Here is a 17169-nt window from a genome sequence, read left to right on the forward strand (position 1 = left end):
GGAAACTATTGTCCAATTTTTTTAAGAATACAACCTCCAGCACTTCAAGTTCATTAAGGTAAGTGGAAATCTAAACACATAAATAGCTCCTTAAATGTTTTTACAGTAAATAGTTTTCCAAAATTTCAGTATAACTGCAATGTTAATCTTTCGCTTATCTTTGTTTTAAGTTCAAGCAAAATAAAAAACAATTGCTGGGAGTCGCCATGCTCTGCAGCATCTCTTATAAAGTGAACTGAAAATGTAAACACTGTAAGTAAATGCAAAGTTCCCTGTAGTTTACTCAGTTTTAAATTGATCTCTTATCGGTTGTCGGCTTTTTAAAAAAAGGCTTATGCCGATATGCGTCAATTTGCCGAATATCGGTGCCGATAATTGGCCCAGCCGATAATCGGTCCAACCCTAGACTTTCTTACCTGTCACGTCAATTATCATAAAGGTGAAAGGATTCATAGGTGGTGTAACTGATTGGCAGGAGAGTTGGCAGCTGAGGAAGGGCTGCGTGGAAGCACAGGAGCAGGATGTGGACTTTGAAGAGGAGCTTTACACGGCCAGGAACGTGGTGGTCTGGACCCAGGGCAGCCGGGCGCAGAGTTCTAACGTTTACAAGGCGTTCACTGTAGACAGCCCGGTAGAGCAGGTTGGTTGTTGTGTATTATTATGAATTTGAATTTAAGGTTCATGATAACAATATCGATATTTTTTTCTTCTATCTGCAGGCTTTGTGGTGCGACTTTGCCGTTCCTCAGGGCAAGAAAGACGGTACTGTGTCATCGCATCATCCAAGTTCCTTTAGGAAAGATTTGAAACATTAATTTATTTGTCAATTAAAATGCTGTTGTCATCAAGAGCCAGAGAAGTGGACCTGGGAGGATGAATTTGAAACCTGATTGCTTAAAGGAACAGTCCCATTGCTAATATAGTTACACAGGCCAGCACTACTGATTCTGAAGGCTCTGGGCAGATTAGACTCACATGGCAACAACACATAGAGGCTGGAATCTGATTGGACAAAAAAAATAAATAAATAAATAACATCCGCATAGAAGTACTTGAAGCGGTGTGGCCAAGAGAAACGCTTGAAATGAAAAGCATAGACCGTTGGAAATAAATATGGAGTACTGAGTCAGTGCTTGTGGTAGTGTTAAGGCCTGGTTGTGTTTCACAGATGAAAAGGTGGAGCACACGGTGTGTATCGTGCAGAACGGATGCGTCAACATTCACACTGTGACCGGCAAGGATTTCCTCTCGCCTCTGCCGTTCCAGGTGAGACCCTCACCTGGCACCCCGGTGGGATACTTTCTTTCCAAATGATATGTGAAGTAAGCTAAAAGAAATGCGCGTGTATGTGTTCCACCACAGGTGTCCAAAGTCTGGCCGACCAAGTTTGGACTTTTGCTTGAGCGTAAAATCACAGCAGCTGACGGACAGCTCAGCCCCCAGGGGTATGCGCGAACACACAAGAAAATTCACGCACACACACACAGACGCTCTCGCTATCTTTGTATGTATGATATTTACACATGGTGCTAGTGAAGCGTGTGTTCCTCCACAGCGAGTCTCTTCCGACCGTGTTCAGCATGCTGCATCCGATAGACGAGGTGGCGCCAGTGGTGCGCAAATCTTCAGGTTAAACTCTCGTCTTCTCGCTTTCTCGAAAACGTCACGCAGCGAGTGGACCCTCAGAACTGGAACACTATATTTGAGTGCTTGCCGTTGGCCTCGCAGGTCCGTTCGACAGCTCTCGCGTGGACTACATGTCCGACTCCAGCACGAGGATCGTCTTCACCTGCTGTCGGCCTTCCATCGTCGTCTCTTACGACAGCGTGCAGGGAACGCATTCGGTGTGGAGCCTGCGCAAGGTCACGCATGAGGTACGACCTCGCATACTCAAGTATTCACTCACTGGCAATGCGCGCATAATCAGATACTCACACACTGACATAGTCACTCATCGCTCACTCACTCACTCACACACACACACACACACACACACACACACACATACATACATACATAAATAAATAAATAACCCGCCTGTTATCTCCACCAGGAGCGCTCGACTGTGCTCAGTTGTCTCTCCAAGCCCTTCGGTGAACCCTTGGGCTTCCTGGCCACGGGCTTCCTAATGTCGCACCTGCGCAGCCACTCCCGCCCGGACTCGCCGTGCGGCAGCAAGGCATCCAGGTTTAATCCTGGTGTTGGAGGAAGGTAACGGTGTTAGATTCTAAAGGTGTATGGAAATCGTTTGGTTGTGTGTGGATGTCAGAATGCAGCAGAGCAGACGATGCGACTCCCTGTGACATCTTTGTCTGGCGGTCGGAATGTTAGAGATCAATACCCACGAACAAAACGCTGAATCCCAAATTGCTACCTTATGCAATAGGGACAAAAGTATTGGGACGCATGTGAGTGAAAATGTGGATAACAGCTACAACAGCCTCTGTTCTCCTTGGAAAACTTTCGACAATTTCTGAGTGTTCAAGGCAGGTTCCATTTTGAGGTCAGTCTTAACCGTCCTAAAGGTGTTCTAATGGGCTTCCACACCAAACTCATCCTTCACCTAACTGTTCCCACAGATGTGGAGGCACACAATTGTCCAAAATGTCTTGATAGGGTTTTTCCTGGCCCAAATTGACACAGAAGCACTGGTAGTACTATTGCGTAAGCAGCACCCCCCACTGGCTCAAACAAACACTTTTTCCGTGAAATGTTTACATGTACCTTATTATTTAATGGTTTCTTGTTGTTGAATAATAATTTACTGGAATACAAGTTAAAAATAGAGGAATCGTGTTTGATATTACAATTCTGTATAGAGTAAATGACAAAAGTGCATTGTGTTGACAGTTAAATATGGCCCTGTTAAATGGTAGCGAAATCATCAGTTAACCATTTCTGTTCAATATATAAAAAAAACAAAACTTTCACTTTTGTCGTACATTTTAGAATGACAAATAAAGCTATTGTTTCGCAGCCAGAGGCGGAACACTTTGGCCTCCTGTTTTTATTGTATAAAATGTTCTCATGCGCTCCTTGTAGTCCGGTGCCCCCTTTGCAGCAGAAGTCCAAACTCCTCACTTTGAATCTGTTGCACAGGTGTGTCTTAACCTGAGAAAAATCTAACAATTCATGTATTAAAGCATTTTTATTATTCGGAGACCTATATATTATGTACTGTCACAGCGCCACAATTACAGTTAAAAATGACCCTGCTCAGATAACTGTTTTCATGACATCAGAGCTTCCTGGGGCAGAGATGGAGAAATATGATTCAGAGACAGATAGGGTGGTCTTGAACAACCTTTTTATTAGGCTTCACACGATCAGGATTTTTGGGCCCGATCACCGATCAGCGAGTTGAAAAAAAACGATAACCGATCCGATCACAAGATGGAGGAATGTGTCTCTTTAAATGACCTGTTCCGGTCCCCACAACTGTGAGGCAGATGTGCTAACCAGTCGTGCGCCGTGCCGGCTGATGTAATTCATTCATTTATTTTGGAAGCTTGTGTCCCACTACAGTGTGTGAATGCTAGTTACCAGTTTCCCCCTGCTGATGATGTGCTTGCCTTTTCTACGTTTTTAGCGGTGCCTTAGCCACCAACTCCCCTCTTCACTACAGCACTTTGCACAGCCACCAGAACAGAATCCTCATGTCGTCACCTGCAATACACTCCCGCGTCCATTCCCCAGGGTATATCCAAGATGGCTGCTCTCAGGTAAGTTCAGTATTATTATTGCTATTTTACTCACACAAATAAGAAGTAAACACAGTCAACATGCTCCTTTTTTTCCGCCGGTAGTCGCGACCACTCTCCAGGCATGGCAGCGCCGTCCTTATCGGGCGTGGCCCGCTTCAACACCACCCTCCACGCCTTGTCGCCCATGGGCCTCCACCACGGCGCGCTGCACTCGCCCAATAGCACCGTCAACGAGTCGGTTGTGGTGCCCGAGCTGGAGCCCATCATCCCGGACCTCTTCATGGAGCAGCTGTGGAGCGAGACGGCCACGTGTCACAGGTTAGCAGCAGGATTTGACGTAAATGATCGGTTCTCTGTCGGTTAAGGTTTGTTTTTAAAGTGAACATATGTTGCCAAACCAACTTTTTATAGTATTTGGGATGTAATATTGTCTCTATGGTGCCTCAGTAAGCATGTAAAATATGAATGAAACTCATCCGCACGTTCCTGAGTTCCGAAGGTTTTTCCGCCGAGAAGCCTGAAATCAGCTCATTGAAATTTCTCCAGCTTATCAACGTCACTAGCGAAGATCTCCGCCTACCTCGCCGCCCCCGAGCCAGCGCTGTCAACATAACAAACACGTGTGCGCTCACAAGTGGGTCGTCTACATGGAGGCAACCAATCACAGGAAAGGGGGGGCGGTCTTAGCCAAATATGGACAAAGCGGATACAAAAGTAGCTCCAACAGAAGTCGCTGTCAGAGGGGTCTTTTCTGGACACTTGTCTCACAAAACCAAGGTGTTTTTTCAAATGAAATTGAAACTTTTATACCAAGTGCATGTTCGAGAGTAAATAGCTAAGTAGCCAAAATATGGGACCTTTATGTTTCCGGAGGTTTTTTACAGTACATGTACAGTATTTAAGAACACGGCATGAAATACTGCACACATAAAATAGTGGCCGCGGGACACAATATTACAAAACTAAAACGGTCTTAAACATTCGATTTGTTGCATTGCAATTTTGTCATAACCATACAAGATACTGTATGTGTGTAATTGTTTTTGAGACACTCTATTAGAATACAATAACAAAACAAAACACTCAAATGTTTGACCACAATTTTATTTGTGACATACCGCGTACATACTGTAATTACACTTGTATAGTCTGGAGTGAAATGTACCTCAGAACCATTCCGAAGATTGTGCATGGCAAAGACAAAAATACAGTAAAGAATATATTAAAGTAAGGCAACAATTCGCTATATGCAGAACGTCACATGACCAAACCCAGAAAACGGGATTGCTGACTTTATAATGCTATTGGATGTAATACTATGTTTCAGTTAATCAAACAAATACAATTAATAATAATCTTGTTTGTATAATAACATTATGGATGTATTTTTTTCAGAAATGGATACAGTAAGTATTTTTAACTGTTTATTAAAAAGTCATGCTACTTGCTTTGTAATACTAATTATTCTATTATTATTTGTTTTTGTAAGATTATTTAACTTGCATATCGCCGGCGTCGGGCAATCCTCGCATCTCCAAAACCATCACTTTTCAGGAAAGGAAAAGAACCGCATGAATGTCAATAATCGATTTGTCTGTCAATAATCGATTTAGTAAAAATATGAAATTGACCAAATTTGCATGACGGAGGTTTCCGCCCACCAGTGTCGATATGTGTATTGTTCATCAGCCTGGGCAGAGAGATGAGCAGCCAGGCCTCCAAAGTGTTCCTGACGTCCGACCTCTGTGAGAACCGTTACCTCTGTTTCCTGGTGGAGTCGCACCAGCAACTCAGGTCAGAGTCAAAACACTAGCTGAAAACATGTCAGACAGGGAAGCGTTGCAGCTGCTCCGTTTAGTGTTTTTCCAGGCTGACGTCCTCTCTTATCGTCGTCATCCCCTCAGATGCGTGAAATTCATGGAGAGCAACGACACGTCCCAGCTCATCTTCGCCTCTGTAACGTGCATTGTCGCCAAAGATGCGGAGCCCCTGCAGGTAAGCGGCCTTGCTTTCATGTAGGCTAATTATTGAGTCAATAAGTATCGCATATAAAAAGACCAGACTACACATAAATTAAACCCCTGTTTATCACAGGTGATATGATTCAAACCCACCCTCGATAGGTGAAAATCAGCAATATAGAGAGACCGTATAAAATATATCAATATATACCCCTCCCAACACATTTCAATTTATTTAAACACACTTAGTAAGTTTGTGGTAGGTAGGAAAAGACTTACACAGTTTGAATATTAAAATGCCAAAACATGGTACCGATTTACACAGAAAGGGCGTTCTTGCTGTAAATTCCGCTGCATCTATTCTAGTAGAGCTCAGTGCTGCCCGGCATGTTGTGGCACAATGTGGTACTAAACTAAAGTCACGCAATTCTAAACTTTGACTTGCCTTTAGAGTATAATGGAAGGAAAAAAAAAAAGAATGCTGACAAAATCTGTGATATTAGGGGGTTATGAACAATGACCCGTGATGTTGCGGGTTTTCAGTGTACTGGTACTTTTCTTCCTTGCAGAATATAAACGCAATGCTGGTTTTAGAGGCCTGCGGTAGCCTGGTTCTCTACACGGGCATCACCAGGGTAAGGCCGACGATACATTTGTGTCCCGCACACATGGTAGCTATTTTTTTTTTTATTTTATTTTTTTTCTCTCTCATCCCCTCAAGGTCAGCAAAGTGTTTGTGCCCGGCCTCCTGCCGTCCGCCTTCAGTCTGAACAACCACCGCGTCGGCCTCTACTCGCTGGAGAAAGTTAGCACGCCTGCCAGCGCCAGCAGCAGGCACGTGCAGAGACTGGACGAGGTGTGTTGTAAAAACGTCAGGAAAAGCAACCATGAATGTGCTGTACATTTCTCCTTCAGCTCTCTGTACATGTGCTGCTCTGAAAAGCAATGTCTCACTTGATTGGTGACAGTAAACACACAGGCTTAGTTCACTCCCTGTTTTAATAGGCCTGTTCCATGTTAATGCTATATATACTACAGTGTTCCCTTGCTATATCCCACTTCGTCGTTGGTGGCCCCACTATATTGTGTTTAATGGGTGTTTACAGTAGTGTTCACCCGCGAATCGGGACTGATCTTTGCCGCTGGTAGCAAAAATTGGCAAGTAATATACGCCCCCTATAAAGTTTTATAATTTATAATACATGCCACAAAATGGTAACAAAGCACAATTTATGTCTAAGTGAAGCTCCTCACCTCACTTCAACATACAGTGGACCCCGGGGATAAGGACTGAGTAATTGACACTCCCTTTTAATTGACCAAAAAATCGGAAAAAGAAGGAGATCAAGTCAAAAACCACAAATAAGTATGTGTAGGTGCCCCCCCCCCCCCAAAAAAAATTTTACGAATCGGCTAGTTTGTGAATGCTGAACCGCAAATATGCAGGGGTCCGCTGTATTTCCTTGGCACGAAGATGCCACAAGATGCCGAAGACAGCGAATAGGTGAGTTTTTCCTGCATATAATGGACGATAGGTTAAAAGCCTTTGAATAAGTGAATCCGAGAATTGCGAATATGCGGGCTGACATTTTTGGTAGGAGCCACATTGGATGATGCATTTTTGTGGCTCTTTCTTGACTGCTGGGAGAACAGTGAAATACAGTATACACTTATACACTTATGCAAAAAACTGCCGTTGACCACAGCTCTCAATCAGAGACTCACACACAAACTCGGCGACATTCCAGGCCACCCCAAGAGACCCCGCCTCTTAAAGGCACACACAGACACTACAATACCTATGGTATTTTCTACGTTTTATGCTCGCAATTATTTTTTTCTCGTGTTCAAATACATTTACAATGTGTTTAAAGAGTGTGTTTTAGTCAGTATAAAAGGGGGTTCACTGTACTTTAATTTCGTCATCCGACAACTCCCCCAGGCCGCCATGCCCTCCCCGGTGTCTGAGCTGAGTAGTCCAAACATGAAGCACCACGAAGGCTCTTTTCTAGAGGACTACCTCTTCCAGCAGGCCATGCCTTACATCCACGCCCTGCGGGACCCTGTCAGCAACCGAGTAACTCTGGTGGGTTAAAGTCTTGTTTACTTTGAACGTTGAAGCAATCTAATGGGCGTGTTTCCAGCCATTTTGTATGGTTCATTATTATTTCTGAACAGCAGCCGCACAGAAGCCTATTTCCTGCACATGCACATTCTGCAAGCGTGTCTGCAAGACTTTGACGTATTGCCTCCGTTCATTGATTCCCCATCCGGTCCCTCCGGAGGCTAATTGTTTTTCAGTCCGGCTTGCTGCTGCTCCCTTGACAGGCCGCTACTTGATTTTCTCATCATGGATTCGGGATAAACAAAAAAAAAAAACAAAAACAAAAAAAAAGGAGATGCAGGATAGTGGAATAAGTATGGTTAAGCCACAGGAGGAGTTGAGATTCTTAGCGAACGTAGCTTCTATTTTGACCCCGAACGTGTTATTGGTATGTCACGGCCTGACTGTGTAACAAACGAAAAATCTAAATGTCTGTTTCATGTCTATAATGACAGTACATGACATGTATATTATTGTCTTTCACACTCTTAAGACTGCGCATGGCTAAGACAAAACATATACAGGATGGATTTTTTTAATTGAATACATATAATCAAAATAAAATACCTATATTTAGAAAAAAATAACTTACAAATTGCATTCAGTTAGAAATAATCTCAATTCACTGAATTATTTGCAACAAATTCAAAATTCCTCCCCTCCAAATTATCGGCATGCTATTTGGTATGTAATACTACAACCCCAATTCCAATGAAGGGATCGCCTGAGGGATCGAAGGTCACCTGTGGGATGTTCCAAACAGATGTTTGATGAGCGTTCCTCAAGTTTCTCATTCTTTTTTGCCACCTGTCCCAGCTTTTTGGGAACGTGTTGCAGCCATAAAATTCTAAATTAATGATTATTTGCTAAAAACAATCAAGTTTGTCAGCTTGAACATTAAATATCTTGTATTCAATTAAATATAGGTTGAACATGATTTGCAAATCATTGTATTCTGTTTTTATTTATGTTTAACACAACATCCCAACTTCATTGGAATTGGGGTTGTATTTTTTAATAATGTTATTACTATCATTAGTTCAAATTATGTATTATGTGTGGTTTGTATACCACGGTCCGAAAAAGTGGCATAAGCGTGTCCTTTTTTTTTTTTTTTTTTTCCCCGATTCTGATTTCAACTTTGTTGAGGTACCAATGTGGTTGTATGCGGCTCATCTGAACGGAACTGATCCATGTGTCCTACACTGCATAAACAAGGTATTTAAAGACATTTAATTTTAAAATAATTTGCATGTTTCCCTAGGAACTAAGCAATGGCACCATGCTGAGACTCTCCATCCCCGACATTGCCACCTCAGAGCTGGGTAAGCTTTCTTTCTTGCGTTCAGGAAAACTTGCTTTAAAGATCACATACTCAAAAAAATATTGAAATTATATACAGAAAATGATATGATGATAATCGTTGCTGCAATATAAGCCTGCAAATGTTGTGAGTGCTGCATTTCTATTCTGTATTTCTACCCAAAACAGACAAGTCACTTTGGATATTATTATTCTTCTGATCATTATCATTAATGTAATAGTAAGTACAAAAATTGGACAAAATAACCAGTACTCTGAAAAATGTTTGGGGTTGAAATGTTCAATTCCCATGTATTGAAATGCAAGTATAGTACGGTGCCGAAAGGGGGGAAATGCGCTGCAAACGGACCATACGCTGCATAGAAGGAATGATGCAAGACGAAAAACACGCAAGCACATAAAACAACTGCAAAAGAAAAATCCTGCAAACACAACAAAAGACACACAAATCCCAACACGACTGCAGGAGAGAAATGCTGCAAGTTCACGCCACACAACGGAAGGCCGCCAGGCCACTAGTGGGCACGGCCAGTCCTGTGAGACCAGAGGCATCAGAGGTATCTATAGGTAGATACGACACGCCCATTTTGAGCTCCATGACGACTGTGACGCTAAACGAGGGAGGTCAAAGTCGTCAGTGCATTCCATGTGTTTGGACAGCGAGAAAACCAGAAGACCAAGGATGCTGGCACATTGTGCCACATACAAATAGCTTACAATTACGACAAAGGAACTGGGAGTCCGTTTCACATATATATATATATATATATATATATATATATATATATATATATATATATATATTTTTTTTTGCTTTTTATCAAATGTTGCGTATTGATAGCATCGTTTTGGTGTTGACAAAAGAGTAAACCTCATGAAAATCGGTGGAGAAATGAGCAAGTTACGACTAATTTCAGTGTACATCCTTTGCCTTCTATGGGAATGACGACCTCCCCAACATGGCCGCCACGTAGTCACGTCGCTTGTTTGGGCTGCTCCAGGGCGCTAACGAATCCAGTATCTATGAAAAGAACCCTCTGGTCCTGCAGCACTGGTCCATCCTAGAGGTCGTGCTCCCTAGTGGTCTGGCAGACATCTGTTGTGTAGCGTGAACGTGCAGCATTTCTTTCTTGCAGTTTTGGGATTTGTGCGTGTTTTTGTGTTTGTAGCATTTTTCCGTTGCAGTTGTTTTCAGTGATTGCAGCATTTTTTTCTTGCGCCATTTTTCTTTTGCCGTTGTTTTTTGTGATTGCAGCATTTTTAAATTGCAGCATTTTTCCTTTGTAGTTGTTTTCTGTGATTGCAGCAGTTTTAAATGGCAGCATTTTTCTTTTGGTGTTTTATTATGTGCTTGTGTGTGCTTTGTTTTGTGTCATGCCTGCATTTGCAGCATATGGTCGTTTGCACCGCATTTGCCCCTGTCGGCCACCGTATTATAGGGCATTAATTTTACAACCATTGGATTTTGCTTTTTTTCTTCCTCTTTTTCTGCTGCTGGTCTCTCCTTGCAGTTGTGAAGATGTAATAAATACTGTAGGCGCAAACTCAACTTGTTTGTGTTGTGACTTAAAATGAACATTTTATTAACTTTTTAAATGTCAACCAAGCTTATGTAAATCTTGTGAATATTACATGCACACCGTAGCATCCAGAATCATTGCTGCTTTAATTCAATACATTGTAATGAAATGCGTAGGGATCGAGTTGTTCATGTAAACCAGACACGTCAGACGTCACCATCATCTCCCCAGTGGAGGTGGCTCATGTACTGTATGCATGCTGATGTATTCAAAACTTGCTGTTGGTCAGGCATTGCATTGCACGCACACACACACACACGCACACACACACACACACACACACACAGGGTTTCTGGCTGAGTCAGAACAGTCGGGTCCTGGAAATTAGGTTTGAGATGTGCCCTACATTGTTACTGTGATGTATTGAGGATGCCATTTCAAGACACACACACACACACACATTGCAACAGATGATGAAAAAAATTTAAGGGAAATTGACGGCAGACAAAAGATTTCAACCTGTGAGTTCTTGTCCAGTTCATAAACAGTCACCTGGTGTAATAATGCCGGGGCGAGGCTTGTGTGTTTTTCCAGACCTGCGAAAAGTACAGTACATGGAGCGGATCCTGCTATTACAGGATGACGTCGTACACTCGCCTCATTATCGGCGCTGATTCATCCCCGTTCGGAGGGCTCAGCGCCACAGCGGCGATGCTGGCTCGAGCTCGGAGGAGGTGGAACGCTCAGATATCGAGTCAACCTTTCGCGCCCAGTTTGCACCTAATTACAAGCACCTTGTACGCAGCAGCCCGTTATTTAGTAATCAATCTTGCAGCTGAGGCTTTCACCCGACCCTAATGAAATGGCATTTATCTGCCTCGCCGCTGACCTTTTCAATTTGGGATGTCAAATGGAGATATTCTGGTCGACCGTTACCATTGTAGCACTGGCTCTTGGTTGTTTTCTTTAAATTATTTTGGAGGTCATCAAAGGAGGTTCATTTCCTGTGGTTGAATATTAGAAATGAAGTAAGATTTTTTTGAGTGTAGAGGTTCTTTTGAAGTTCCTTTTCTCTTTTGTTTTTATTTAGTGAGGAAATGTCTTCAGGCCATCCGCTTCATCCTGCCCAAGGACGCTGCCATGAAGGTTTGTAGACACTTGATCATCAGACCTGGTTGTTTGATTGAAAACCAACTTTAAGGGCATGACATGTTTTTCATTAATGACTTCTTCAGTTTCCGGGTGTCTTGATGAAAACCTTCTGAGATTCTATGGTCAAAATATGCAAAGAAAAAAAAAAGAATGACAGCAGCCACTCTTTTTTAAATCACAGGGTGGTTCTCTCATTTTTCATACCGAGTAGGGCTTTTGTGACTATAACGAGCAGAGGCGGAAGGGCGTTGCGAGTAAGCTCGGGCACGTCAGTGTTGCAAACTTTTCCAAGGCCTCTCGTGACTACCTTTCAAAAAACAAAAAGGCAATAAATCTAGCGATGGCTTGTGGTGATCTTAATGTAAGATCTCTTACATTCTTTGGTCAAAATACACAAAGACAAGAATTAAACAAAGAATTATAGAACAGTGAACCTACTCTTGCTGCTCTGTCTCATGCAAATGAGCCACTGCTCTCCCTGCCACCCTGATCTTTGGAGGCCAATGGACTTTGGGTACAATGATGACCAGGGGTGGCGCTAGGTGACTTGTTGTTTGTTTGGCACTCCATAGACAACTGTCCGTGTACGAGCAATCAACCATTCAAATTTATACCCATATATATATACCCATAGTCAAATTTATACCCATATATATATATATACCCATAGTCTTCAGCTACTTGCTTGTCCTGTCCATCCATTTAACAAATAAAGTTGAACATAAACTCAGGTTTTTTTTTGGCATAGGTTTTGGTGAAGTGGTACACCATCTACAATGCCCCAGGCGGCACCAGTGCCCACGGCGAGTGGAACCTGTTTGTCACATGTTTCCTGACGCTGATGGGCTACAACACGGAGCGCCTGAACTGGACGCAAAATGTGAGTTGTTGTTTTCCCCCCCCCACCTAATTAAAACCGAGAAGAGCTCATGCTGACGTGACCTGTATTTCTCCTCCTCTTACTCCAGCTGCATTTTGACGTGCCGCTCTCGCCGGTGATTGCGGCCAAGAAAGCTCGTCCCTGTGACGGAGGCTCTGATGAGGTGTGTAACTAAGAATAAACTAAGCTCTGTCATACAGTTGCGTCGCAATACATTTTTGAAATACTCCATTCAATTCAAAATCTATTATATAGAATCACTACACACTGAAATATTTTCAGATTTTTTTTTCTGATGATTATAGCTTATAGCTAACAAAAACCCAAATTCACCAGCTCTTGAAATAAGAATATTACATATAAAACAAATATATAGAAATTAGGTAGAATTGGTTATCTGAAAAGTATTTTCTTATGTGTTTAATGAATCTGTGTAATATACTTCAGGATTTTACCTTTTTGAATTGAGCTATTAAAATGAATGAACATTAGAACCATCTTGTAATCCAAATAAAATAAAAACATGGCAGTTAAAATGAACTAAATCTCACAACGTTCTGGATGCTGGTCAACCACAAAATTTGTTTTTCCACATTCTTTTTCCCCCATAGGAAACATCCCAGGGCGAATTTGAAACATTGATTAACTGTATAGGCCATCAAATGCCGACTTAAGAAGTCCCAATGAAATATTTTCCCAACTCAAGTCGAGACACTTGATTTTGAGTATGGCTCGACACGAGTCTGATCCGATACCTCAGCAATGCATTATGACGGATATACTGTAGATACTTGAGCGCATTAAATTTCTTCCAAAGTAAATAATACATTCACAATGTTATTTGGAAACGTGTCTTAATTAAATGTGTGACCCAAATGAAGGCGCATAGTTGCTTGCTTAGTACTCGACTCATATACAAACAGCACTATTATAGAATTGCATTGTCAAAGGCAACTTGTGGGGCACAAGTTTGCTTGTCCAAACGTAATTCTCACTCGCTAGGCTTCGATCTGAAGGTAAGTCGTTTAAAATGCGTCACATTTGCTAACCTGTCGCTCTTTAATCTCTTTGACGATGCTGTTCAGCGAGCTGTTTGGTGACACTGTGTCGTGTACATTATATCAGGCAGACTTGGTTTGTAGTATCTTTCGGCGTGCCCCGACTGTCTGCTGTGTTAGCATAATGTTTCAATATCTCATTCCTTTGCGTCTTTTTCCCCATGGAAGAGCATGAAAGCTTGTGGCCATTGTGTTCTTGTAAGAGCAGAAGATGACGGTCAAATGTCAACCAGCTGGGGGCTCAGACTGTGCTTTGCTAGCTGCAGTATGTTCTTCTTATGCATGTGTGTGTGTTTGTGTTTGCCTGACACAAGAGTCACAGAAAATCAGAAAACAAGCTGTTGAACTCACGTTGCTTGTTGAGGAATTTTCCGCCACGGGAGCGTTTTGTTTCGGAGAGCAGTTGCAAATTTTCAGACTAAGAAGTCCTTGAAGCTCAATTTAGACGCCAGGTCCAAGTTTCATCTTAATGCCTATATTTGATTATTTTATTTTTTTCGGTACTGTTTAGTTCCATGTTCTATGAGCATTTCAGTATACAAATGCGAATTGTGTCACTTGAACCACGCTGTGTAAATCCAGCCTTAAAGCAAGACTACAACACATTTATGTTCTAATTATACTAAGTAATGAACTAATCAAACCCATGTGTGTTGCCTGCTCCCTGTTGAGGACTGGGAATACTTGCTGAGATGTCATTACCACCGCCAGATGGAGTGTGTCGGCAGACCAGCGGACCCTAGTGGCTTCGGCGCGAGCGTCGCTCCGGAGGCGGAGGACCCGTCGTCGGTATGCGACCAAATCGATAACTACCAAGAAACAGCAAAGACAAGTTTCTGAATAGTTCACTTCACTTCCTGCGACCCTTGTTTGATTTCCAGTCGTTGCTGCCCTCCGGCTCCTCGCCCACTTTGGACAATACGGCGCCCCTCTTCGCATACATTCCGGCCCTCTTTTACGTTCTCCACCTGCTCTACCAGGAGCTGCTGCTCAACGAGCTGCACCGGGAGAGGGCCTCGTCTCTGGTGTGTCTGCTGCAGCAGCTCGCCAGGTAACTGCCACTCGTCTCTTTGTAGAATCTTATTTGCTTGCTGGGTTCTGTGTAAAGGAGGCCGCTGTTTATGTCGTGCTCCTTCTAAGGAGCATTAAGGAACTCCACCCTCACTAATGAGCCTCTCATCTCAGGCGGATTGGTAGGTATTGAGAGCTTGGCACCTCGGGTGGCAGCTTTTACAATCGGCATGTGGCAACACTTGGAAAAAGAAAAAGCACCCCACAATCAAACTCCATTCCCAGAATGCTTCCATTGATGTACTTCAGGCCAGATTTTGGTCAAAAGTACTGTTTCAAAGTCCAATGAAATGGGACGGTCTATTCGTTGTTGAGATTCACGTGGTGAAAATTAGCACTGGCCAATTATGCTGAAGGGGCCTTTCGACTCCCACTCCACGTTGTCCGTCGTTGTCACCAATCACAGCGCTCACTTAACCTTTGCCACTTTGTTTCTGTCACGCTGAAGAGGCCTGATTGTATGAGGTGTGTTCAGCAGGAACGCAATCAGGACAAATAGTTTAACCCACGAGCAGAAAAAAGTGTACACACCCCTGTTCAAATGCCAGGTTTATTTGTGATTTTTTTTTAAAATAAGGCCAAGATAAATTAATTACTTTTGTACTTTATTCATCATTAATATAGGGCTAGAACATGTACAAGTCAATGTACTCATTTTTAATATCTTTTTGCGATGGGAAGTAACAATAAACAATTGAGATAATGGGGAGCGCTGCTTCAGATGGTGGCAGGTGTATGTCTGCTGCTGAGCCACCCGTTTAACATGGGTTTAAATGGGTTTGTCAATTCTGAACACAGCCACATCCCAGTTCTCCGAGGGGGGTGCACACTTGTGCAATCACATTATTTCCGTCAGTTATTTTTACGTCCCCTCATCAAAAGATTTTATTTCAGTTGAGTTGTACAGGTTGTAGGTGACATTAATGGAGGGAAAAACTTTAAAATTATTCATCTTGGTATCATTATTTTTAATATGCCCAAAACCTGGCATTTGATCAGGTGTGTGTATACTTTTTAGATCCACTGCAAGTACACAAAATGTTACTTTTTTTCCTTCCCATTGAGAATTTCTGACATGATTTCTTCTATTGTGTTAAGATTTTATTTTTACAATCATTTGATCCTCTCCACTCCTCCAGAAAAAGTTACACATATTCGACTTTTGGATGGAATTCCAGGATAAACCCCAAATTGACTGTAACCTTTAAAGGTATTCTTAAATGTTTTTTATTTTATTGTATTTTTTTTCGCTTCTTCGGTTCATCCTGAAATTTCACCCCAAAGCCCAAGATCCGTAACGCTTTGTGAGTGGTGTATTACATTTGACAAAATGTACTAGCTGTTCACCCTTTGATTTTTGAGAAATGTCGAAGCGGGTCTGTCTCTCGGTTCTGTTTTTGCTTCTGTTCAATTTTATTTTTTCACACCGCACCACATCTTTTTTCTTTTCTTTTTTTTTTTTTTTTTTTTTTTAAAACTGCCTTGTCCGCTTTTATAGTTCACCAGTTCGGATAAATGGGCACGTAGAGCTGAGTGGGATGAAGCTCTGTGCTAAATTAAACACCATTGATTATGTGAAGTTAAAAAAGGGAACGTGTCTCACTCAGAATGCGCGTAATTAGCACACCACAACAAAGCTGAATGTCACGGGGAGAGGAGAAGCAATTTCTTTTGGTCCTGGTTTTACACATACATGTGTACTGTATGTGCATGGCGTGAGCACAGGCGCTTACTTACTGTACTTGTCTTGGGGCCTCTTTGTTTCTTCACAAAGCGGCTGAAATCATCATCCCGTAGGTCAGCTGTCATCTTCCAGCACTCAGGCCCCCTCCTCCACTTCCTGCACTCGTTGTATGAAGACGAAGGGGAGGCAGGTGAAATATTTATTAGCACGGAGAGTGACACAACAATTATCTTGAGTAGCAAAAGGAACCGTGCTTAATATCGCGTGGCCACGTGTCCAGCGATGCCATTCAACACACGTGTAAATAAACTCAGTGGCTTTTTGGAGCAAATATAGGCTGAATGTACATAATCTTTTATTATTATCTGAAAGAGTCAGTAAAGTCCCCACATGAGCTGTTTTTCCATCTTATGGCAGACCATGCTTTTATGATTAAGACCATTCCAATTTAGTGCTTATGTGTAGTATGTTTTTATGTAATGACACTGTCGCAATTGACTTTTGCCCACCGTGCCCTGTGACGTATTGTATAATGTCATCGCTATTTTGCATCTTGCCATTGTAATCAATATTGTTCAGCAGCAGACTATGTGATAAATGTTGCCCACTCCACATCCATTGCAGCCTGGTCATCTGGAAGGGGGAATGATTACATTGCATTTAACATTTATATTTTATTAAATTATGATAAACAAATGAGAAATAATCATCT

General features: G+C 42.3%; 1 protein-coding gene across 1 annotated transcript in view; it reads left to right on the forward strand.

Moving 5' to 3' along the window:
- anapc1 (anaphase promoting complex subunit 1) overlaps positions 1-17169 on the forward strand; it is a 34304-nt gene that overhangs the window by 1422 nt on the left and 15713 nt on the right. The window contains 21 exon segments of the mRNA XM_061689657.1: positions 476-640; positions 720-762; positions 1169-1266; positions 1363-1445; positions 1556-1629; positions 1729-1874; positions 2054-2211; positions 3590-3695; positions 3697-3722; positions 3807-4022; positions 5394-5498; positions 5609-5699; positions 6235-6300; positions 6387-6521; positions 7608-7751; positions 9034-9094; positions 11703-11758; positions 12513-12644; positions 12733-12807; positions 14375-14491; positions 14584-14753. Of these exon segments, the coding sequence (XP_061545641.1) occupies positions 476-640; positions 720-762; positions 1169-1266; positions 1363-1445; positions 1556-1629; positions 1729-1874; positions 2054-2211; positions 3590-3695; positions 3697-3722; positions 3807-4022; positions 5394-5498; positions 5609-5699; positions 6235-6300; positions 6387-6521; positions 7608-7751; positions 9034-9094; positions 11703-11758; positions 12513-12644; positions 12733-12807; positions 14375-14491; positions 14584-14753 (2267 nt within the window).

The sequence above is a fragment of the Phycodurus eques genome, chromosome 11 (genome assembly GCF_024500275.1).
Source record: "Phycodurus eques isolate BA_2022a chromosome 11, UOR_Pequ_1.1, whole genome shotgun sequence".
Taxonomy (NCBI): Eukaryota; Metazoa; Chordata; class Actinopteri; order Syngnathiformes; family Syngnathidae; genus Phycodurus; species Phycodurus eques.